Genomic DNA, 9,181 nt, shown 5'->3' with positions numbered 1-9,181 from the left:
ATGAATGGAGTAAAATGTACATTATTTCCTTTAGGAATATGGCGAAGTAAAAGTAGTCAAAAATATAAATAGTAAAGTAGAGATACCCCAAAAAGTAGTACTGAAGTAGTACTTTAAAGTATTTCTACTTAAGTGATGGAGATTATAACATCAGCCTCGCTCATTGGATTTATCTCAGTCGTTTATCCCTCCCCCTTCCCTCTTCCCCTTTCCCCATTCCCTCTTCCCCTTCCCCCTCCCTCTTCCCCTCCCCCCCTTCCCTCTTCCCCTTCCCCCTTCCCTCTTCCCCTTCCCCCCTCCCTCTTCCCCTCCCCCCTTCCCCTCCCCCCCTTCCCTCTTCCCCTTCCCCCTTCCCTCTTCCCCTTCCCCCCTTACCCCTTCCCTTCCCTCTTCCCCTCTTCCTCTTCCCCCTTCCCCCTTCCCTTCCCTCTTCCCCTTCCCCTCGTCCAGGTACTAGATAATCTCTTCAGCGCTCAGCTCCGCTCTCTGATCCTCAACCAACCAGACATCACCTCTGAAGGTTCCACTTCTGGCCCCTCCCATTCCTACCATCCTCCCTCCCAGAGATTGGCTGGTCGCGGCATGGGGGCGGGTCCTGTGGTCCCCAGGTTGTTCCTAGACTTTCTGCGCCAACAGAGGATGTTCCGTGGGCGGAGCAGGAAGAGCGCCACCGCCAGGGGATGCTTCGGCATGAAGGTGGACCGCATCGGATCTATCAGCGGGCTGGGATGCTGATTGGGCAACCGCCAGTGGCCTTGTGTTCTGATTGGCTACCTTTCACCCCACTACTTCCTGGGTGTGTCAGAGACCGAGGGAAGGCTGGGAGATCTCTAACTGACAGACAGACGGATGTAACATTACCACCCCTTGATATATAACCGCTGAACTATGAACTGTGATCCTGTGTGACTGTAGAGGTCATCTCCCAAAACCCCAGGTGACCTATAGGTGTTCTGAGGCTTCCATGTGAGAGCTGATACTAATGACCTTTGACCTCTAACCACTGGCTCTGTTACAGCCAGTACAACTAACCTATGGGGTGTGTGTTTGTGTATAATGTGTGTGTATAATGTTTGTCATTCCATTGTATCCATGTTTAACCTGACAGGCCTTCTGTTGTGTAAACTTGCAAGTGAAACTGAGACCAACATGTGTCAAACATGTTTACATCTTCCCTGTAACACGCTACCAGTAACACGCTACCAGTAACACGCTACCAGTAACACGCTACCAGGACCTGCTGTGTGTTCTACTGTCTGTTCTCTGTAACATGTTAACTGTGTATTAGTCTGATATGGTTTACATATATCACTGTCAGTGGATCAGGACTGGGCTCAAATCAGACTTCAGTGAATACAGTGAATTCTTTACTGAATCATTCTGGTACTGAAAGCTGAATTGGCCCCAACCCTGAGTCCATATGGATGAAGAGAAGTGTTTATATCTACATGCTGGAAGTCAAAGAACTTGTACTAGACTAAATGAGTTCCTGTTTCTCCTAAATAATAAAACAGCCCTGGTCCTCCTGTTTCCAAACTGAACATCTGGCTACATTTTATCATCAAAGAAAGAAATGTTTGTTGACTAAATGGTAATTGAAAACCTGTTACGGTGATCGATACGTGGTATGTGTCCGCCCTCTTGTGGATTCATGTGGTATGACATGTGCTGACAATTTACTGAAGTAACGGCACATTTGGGCTCTATTTCCAGTTGGTTAAACAGAAGTAAAAAATGTCTTGAAAAATGTAGAGTCACACAAACTCTGTCAAGATAAATCAGGGACTCGTGAAAGACAGGACAATCTATTTTTGAAAATATTTTTCTTAATATTAACCTTTGAAATATATACAGTATCAAATAAAATGTTGTCACAAGCAGCGAATACATCTGGTGTTCTCTTCACAGCGACATCCTGAATGATGCAGAGATTAAAAAACGGAAACTAACCAAAGCCCCATATACCACCACTGCAAACAGTATGCTCTCGTTGGCTTGTAATGACTTCACCACTACAGCCTATTTATTGCCTTACCTCCTCACACCATTTGCACACACTGTATATATAGACTTTTTCTATTGTATTGACTGTACGTTTGTTTACTCCATGTGTAATTCTGTGTTGTTGTTTGTGTCGCACTGCTTTGCTTTATCTTGGCCAGGTCGGAGTTGTAAATGAGAACTTGTTCTCAACTAGCAAATAAAGGTGAAATAAAAATGGCTCCGGAGGCGGTAAGCGGGGCTCTTGGGGAGCCGGGGTAGGCTGTACAAACCCACCACTGATAGTAGACAGGTTATTGGGTGGTCTCGGAGGTGGCGGGCTGCCTATGAGCTAACTCACTGATTCGCTCCATGATGGCCTTGAACCCTTGGTCATGGCGTTCCGTCAGGGAACTGAGCCCTTCCAGAAGGTCCTGTAGTAGCTCCTCTTGCCTCCTAATTGTGGCTCCCTGCAGGGAGACAGCGTGACAGAGCTGGTCCCAGTCTGCTGGGTCTGTCATGGAACTGAGCCCTTCCAGAAGGTCCTGTAGTAGCTCCTCATGTCTCCTAATTGTGGCTCCCTGCAGGGAGACAGCGTGACAGAGCTGGTCCCAGTCTGCTGGGTCTGTCATGGCCAGTTCGTACTATAAGGGCACAAGGCGAGACCCAGATGCAGACACGGGAGGCAGATGGTTTGAAAACCACGCTGGTTGACTTGGAACATACAAGACGAACTGGCACAGAGAGACATGAAACACAGGGATATATACACTGGCACAGAGAGACATGAAACACAGGGATATATACACTGGCACAGAGAGACATGAAACACAGGGATAAATACACTGGCACAGAGAGACATGAAACACAGGGATAAATACACTGGCACAGAGAGACATGAAACACAGGGATATATACACTGGCACAGAGAGACATGAAACACAGGGATATATACACTGGCACAGAGAGACATGAAACACAGGGATATATACACTGGCACAGAGAGACATGAAACACAGGGATATATACACTGGCACAGAGAGACATGAAACACAGGGATATATACACTGGCACAGAGAGACATGAAACACAGGGATATATACACCAGGGAAAATAAGAGACACCTGGAGGGGGTGGAGACAATAACAAGGACAGGTGAAACTGATCAGGGTGAGACAGAAACCAAAAAAGTGATTTCATTTTTACATTTATTGTCTAAAAAGTGTTTAAAAGCATTGATTGTTTCACTCTAATATTAGATTATTAAAATATGTAATACAAATCTCCAAACTTGTATTTATTTTATAGGGCTATATACATGTTGGCATGATTTCAGATTCAGAACATAAAACATCTATAAAGCAAACATTATCCCTTCGGTCTAGTTCAGCAAGTAAATCAATATTTATTTATTTCATAATGGCATTCTTGTTGTAAATAGTTAGATACTACTTTACTGTTGGAGCTAGGAACACAAGCATTTAGTTAGATACTACTGTACTGTTGGAGCTAGAAACACCATCATTTAGTTAGATACTACTGCACTGTTGGAGCTGGGAACACAAGCATTTAGTTAGATATTACTGCACTGTTGGAGCTAGAAACACGAGCATTTAGTTAGATATTACTGCATTGTTGGAGCTAGGAACACAAGCATTTAGTTAGATATTACTGCACTGTTGGAGCTAGAAACACAAGCATTTAGTTAGACACTACTGTACTGTTGGAGCTAGAAACACAAGCATTTAGTTAGACACTACTGTACTGTTGGAGCTAGGAACACAAGCATTTAGTTAGATATTACTGTACTGTTGGAGCTAGGAACACAAGCATTTAGTTAGATACTACTGCACTGTTGGGAGGTAGGAACACAAGCATTTAGTTAGATATTACTGCACTGTTGGAGCTAGAAACACAAGCATTTGGTTAGATATTACTGCACTGTTGGAGCTAGAAACACAAGCATTTAGTTAGATACTACTGAACTGTTGGAGCTAGGAACACAAGCATTTAGTTTGATACTACTGTACTGTTGGAGCTAGAAACACAAGCATTTAGTTAGATATTACTGCACTGTTGGAGCTAGAAACACAAGCATTTAGTTAGATACTACTGCACTGTTGGAGCTAGGAACACAAGCATTTAGTTAGATATTACTGCACTGTTGGAGCTAGAAACACAAGCATTTAGTTAGATATTACTGCACTGTTGGAGCTAGAAACACAAGCATTTAGTTAGATACTACTGCACTGTTGGAGCTAGGAACACAAGCATTTAGTTAGATATTACTGCACTGTTGGAGCTAGGAACACAAGCATTTAGTTAGATATTACTGCACTGTTGGAGCTAGGAACACAAGCATTTAGTTAGATACTACTGCACTGTTGGAGCTAGAAACACAAGCATTTAGTTAGATATTACTGCACTGTTGGAGCTAGGAACACAAGCATTTAGTTAGATACTACTGCACTGTTGGAGCTAGAAACACAAGCATTTAGTTAGATACTACTGCACTGTTGGAGCTAGAAACACAAGCATTTAGTTAGATACTACTGCACTGTTGGAGCTAGAAACACAAGCATTTAGTTAGATACTACTGCACTGTTGGAGCTAGGAACACAAGCATTTAGTTAGATATTACTGCACTGTTGGAGCTGGGAACACAAGCATTTAGTTAGATACTACTGCACTGTTGGAGCTGGGAACACAAGCATTTAGTTAGATACTACTGCACTGTTGGAGCTAGAAACACAAGCATTTAGTTAGATACTACTTTACTGTTGGAGCTAGGAACACAAGCATTTAGTTAGATACTACTTTACTGTTGGAGCTAGAAACACAAGCATTTAGTTAGATACTACTTTACTGTTGGAGCTAGAAACACAAGCATTTAGTTAGATATTACTGCACTGTTGGAGCTGGGAACACAAGCATTTAGTTAGATACTACTTTACTGTTGGAGCTAGAAACACAAGCATTTAGTTAGATACTACTTTACTGTTGGAGCTAGAAACACAAGCATTTAGTTAGATATTACTGCACTGTTGGAGCTGGGAACACAAGCATTTAGTTAGATACTACTTTACTGTTGGAGCTAGGAACACAAGCATTTAGTTAGATACTACTTTACTGTTGGAGCTAGGAACACAAGCATTTAGTTAGATACTACTTTACTGTTGGAGCTAGAAACACAAGCATTTAGTTAGATACTACTTTACTGTTGGAGCTAGGAACACAAGCATTTAGTTAGATACTACTTTACTGTTGGAGCTAGAAACACAAGCATTTAGTTAGATATTACTGCACTGTTGGAGCTGGGAACACAAGCATTTAGTTAGATACTACTTTACTGTTGGAGCTAGGAACACAAGCATTTAGTTAGATACTACTTTACTGTTGGAGCTAGAAACACAAGCATTTAGTTAGATACTACTTTACTGTTGGAGCTAGAAACACAAGCATTTAGTTAGATATTACTGCACTGTTGGAGCTGGGAACACAAGCATTTAGTTAGATATTACTGACCTGTTGGAGCTGGGAACACAAGCATTTAGTTAGATATTACTGTACTGTTGGAGCTGGGAACACAAGCATTTAGTTAGATACTACTTTACTGTTGGAGCTAGGAACACAAGCATTTAGTTAGATATTACTGCACTGTTGGAGCTAGAAACACAAGCATTTAGTTAGATACTACTTTACTGTTGGAGCTAGGAACACAAGCATTTAGTTAGATATTACTGCACTGTTGGAGCTGGGAACACAAGCATTTAGTTAGATACTACTTTACTGTTGGAGATAGAAACACAAGCATTTAGTTAGATATTACTGCACTGTTGGAGCTAGGAACACAAGCATTTAGTTTGATATTACTGCTCTGTTGGAGCTCGGAACACAAGCATTTAGTTTGATATTACTGCTCTGTTGGAGCTCGGAACACAAGCATTTAGTTTGATATTACTGCTCTGCTGGAGCTCGGAACACAAGCATTTAGTTTGATATTACTGCTCTGTTGGAGCTCGGAACACAAGCATTTAGTTTGATATTACTGCTCTGCTGGAGCTCGGAACACAAGCATTTAGTTTGATATTACTGCTCTGTTGGAGCTGGGAACACAAGCATTTAGTTTGATATTACTGCTCTGTTGGAGCTCGGAACACAAGCATTTAGTTAGATATTACTGCACTGTTGGAGCTGGGAACACAAGCATTTAGTTAGATATTACTGCACTGTTGGAGTTAGAAACACAAGCATTTAGTTAGATACTACTACACTGTTGGAGCTAGAAACACAAGCATTTAGTTAGATATTACTGCACTGTTGGAGCTAGGAACACAAGCATTTAGTTAGATACTACTGCACTGTTGGAGCTAGGAACACAAGCATTTAGTTAGATACTACTGCACTGTTGGAGCTAGAAACACAAGCATTTAGTTAGATATTACTGCACTGTTGGAGCCTGGAACACAAGCATTTAGTTAGATACTACTGCACTGTTGGATCTAGAAACACAAGCATTTAGTTAGATATTACTGCACTGTTGGAGCTAGGAACACAAGCATTTAGTTTAATATCACTGCACTGTTGGAGCTAGAAACACAAGCATTTAGTTAGATAGGACTGCACTGCTGGAGCTGGGAACACAAGCATTTAGTTAGATATTACTGCTGGAGCTGGGAACACAAGCATTTAGTTAGATATTACTGCTGGAGCTAGGAACACAAGCATTTAGTTAGATATTACTGCACTGTTGGAGCTAGGAACACAAGCATTTAGTTAGATATTACTGCACTGTTGGAGCTAGGAACACAAGCATTTAGTTAGATATTACTGCTGGAGCTAGGAACACAAGCATTTAGTTAGATATTACTGCACTGTTGGAGCTAGGAACACAAGCATTTAGTTAGATATTACTGCACTGTTGGAGCTAGGAACACAAGCATTTAGTTAGATATTACTGCTGGAGCTAGGAACACAAGCATTTAGTTAGATATTACTGTTGGAGCTAGGAACACAAGCATTTAGTTAGATATTACTGTTGGAGCTAGAAACACAAGCATTTAGTTAGATATTACTGCACTGTTGGAGCTAGGAACACCAGCATTTAGTTAGATACTACTGTACTGTTGGAGCTAGGAACACAAGCATTTAGTTAGATATTACTGCACTGTTGGAGCTAGAAACACCAGCATTTAGTTAGATACTACTGTACTGTTGGAGCTAGAAACACAAGCATTTAGTTAGATATTACTGCACTGTTGGAGCTAGGAACACAAGGGTTTCTCTACACCCAATAACACCTGATAAATGTGTGTGTGACCAATACATTTAATTTGACTTTGAATAGTTTGTGTTGCAGAACAGTGATCCAAATATTTATTCAGAATATTGACAAAAATGATTGATCTTAAGGGGGTTAGACATCACTGACAGAGTTGACAACTAAATACTCAAAACAGACTATTTTTGCCTCTGAAAATTAGGCATATAGAAATGTAATATATAAAACATATTTTTTCAATTCCAAAAGCAAATCTTCCCCTTATAAAACTCCCCTAAATTGTATTTTTAAGCGTATAAGGCAACAAAATATATGTTTTCAACTATTAAATAGTTTCCTTGCAGAGCAAGGATCTTCCTGAAATAAGACTGAAATACTGGTCATGGTACGCATGCGCCCCCTTCTGGATCCGTGCGGAATGACGTGCTTCCACTGCTATAACCAACGGCGTTACTTCAAGTTGTTCGCTATAAACTTTCCAGTCCCCAGAAGACAAGGTTCAGGAGAAGAAAAAAAAACGTGTATTTTGTTTGCGCTGCAAAATGTATGAAAATATGGATGTGAGACAGAGAAAAGTGTTCAAACTGCCGACCAACACAGAGAAGTATCGTGAAGCACATCCCAACGACGGTTACATCGGCGAGGATCACGACGAAACGGACGAGTTTAGGAAGATGGTGGACAGTTACAGCGAAACTGGGAGACAGAAGGTACTGGAAGGGACATGCACAGATAAAATAAGTCCATGTGAAATATGTTCTAACTTGGCTACGTGAATAGATATATCAAAAACACTGCTTGAAATGCAGTCGCCAGGGTTCCTGAAGACATCTAGGGCGAAAAAATATATTAAACCGAGAAGACACCTGCTAACTATCTGATGTCATTCTCGTGTCATTTGAACTGATCCAAGGTCTATTTTTCGCGTTGTACTTCCAGCCCTATGTATTTTGGTCTAGTTTGGGGTAGATACAATAAACCGATCCTAGATCTGTCCTTAGCAAACATGTATCTCAGGGCGCCTCACCCTCATCACGCGACGCGGTAGAAGCATCAGCTTCCGGTAGCCGTCCGGCTGACAAAAGGCGAACCCGTTGCCGTGGTGATCTGGACGCCAGGCGAACCCGTTGCCGTGGTGATCTGGACGCCAGGCGAACCCGTTGCCGTGGTGATCTGGACGCCAGGCGAACCCGTTGCCGTGGTGATCTGGACGCCAGGCGAACCCGTTGCCGTGGTGATCTGGACGCCAGGCGAACCCGTTGCCGTGGTGATCTGGACGCCAGGCGAACCCGTTGCCGTGGTGATCTGGACGCCAGGCGAACCCGTTGCCGTGGTGATCTGGACGCCAGGCGAACCCGTTGCCGTGGTGATCTGGACGCCAGGCGAACCCGTTGCCGTGGTGCCTGATTTGACTCCGGTTCACCACCAAACGGTGGAACAACGGAAGAAAATGACGAGAAACACCGCAGGACCTTAACGCGAGGACACGTCCAGAAGACCCAGTCAGCTGATTTATTTATTTATTTTTATTATGACCATAAGAAATACAAAAAACTGAAATATACAAACAGTAGTAGTGTAACGACCCTGGGTTTATAAGGGCGGATATCGACTCTGCTACTTGAGCATACTGTTGTGGCACAGTCCAGACCGCGCTGGACTTCTGTCTAGAAGGTCAAGGGTTCGAGACCTGCTCCCTGCATGTTTCATTACATATAAAGATGCATTTTCATTTACTAATCATTTCAAAATAGTATTCAAATTCTATCTTAAATAATGTGAAGAGGGGTTGGTTCTCCGTCCACTTCATTTGATGGATAACGAATCTTCCATGAAATGAAAGTTAAATCAGGGTCCATTTCATTTGGATCAAAATAAAACATATCAGAGTCTTTCAAATGAACATTAATAATTGTTTCT

At 42.2% G+C, this 9,181-nt stretch overlaps 1 protein-coding gene across 1 annotated transcript; it reads left to right on the top strand.

The window, feature by feature from the left end:
* Positions 1–735, top strand: nppcl2 (natriuretic peptide C-like 2). Its single transcript, XM_035769063.2, has 2 exons — positions 1–9; positions 451–735. The coding sequence occupies exons 1-2, from the start codon at positions 1–3 to the stop codon at positions 733–735; spliced, it is 294 nt and encodes a 97-aa protein (XP_035624956.2).
* The last annotated feature ends 8,446 nt before the right edge of the window (positions 736–9,181 follow it).

This window comes from Oncorhynchus keta, chromosome 13, assembly GCF_023373465.1.
Source record: "Oncorhynchus keta strain PuntledgeMale-10-30-2019 chromosome 13, Oket_V2, whole genome shotgun sequence".
In the NCBI taxonomy this organism is placed as follows: Eukaryota; Metazoa; Chordata; class Actinopteri; order Salmoniformes; family Salmonidae; genus Oncorhynchus; species Oncorhynchus keta.
This window is presented reverse-complemented; position numbering and strand designations above follow the sequence as displayed.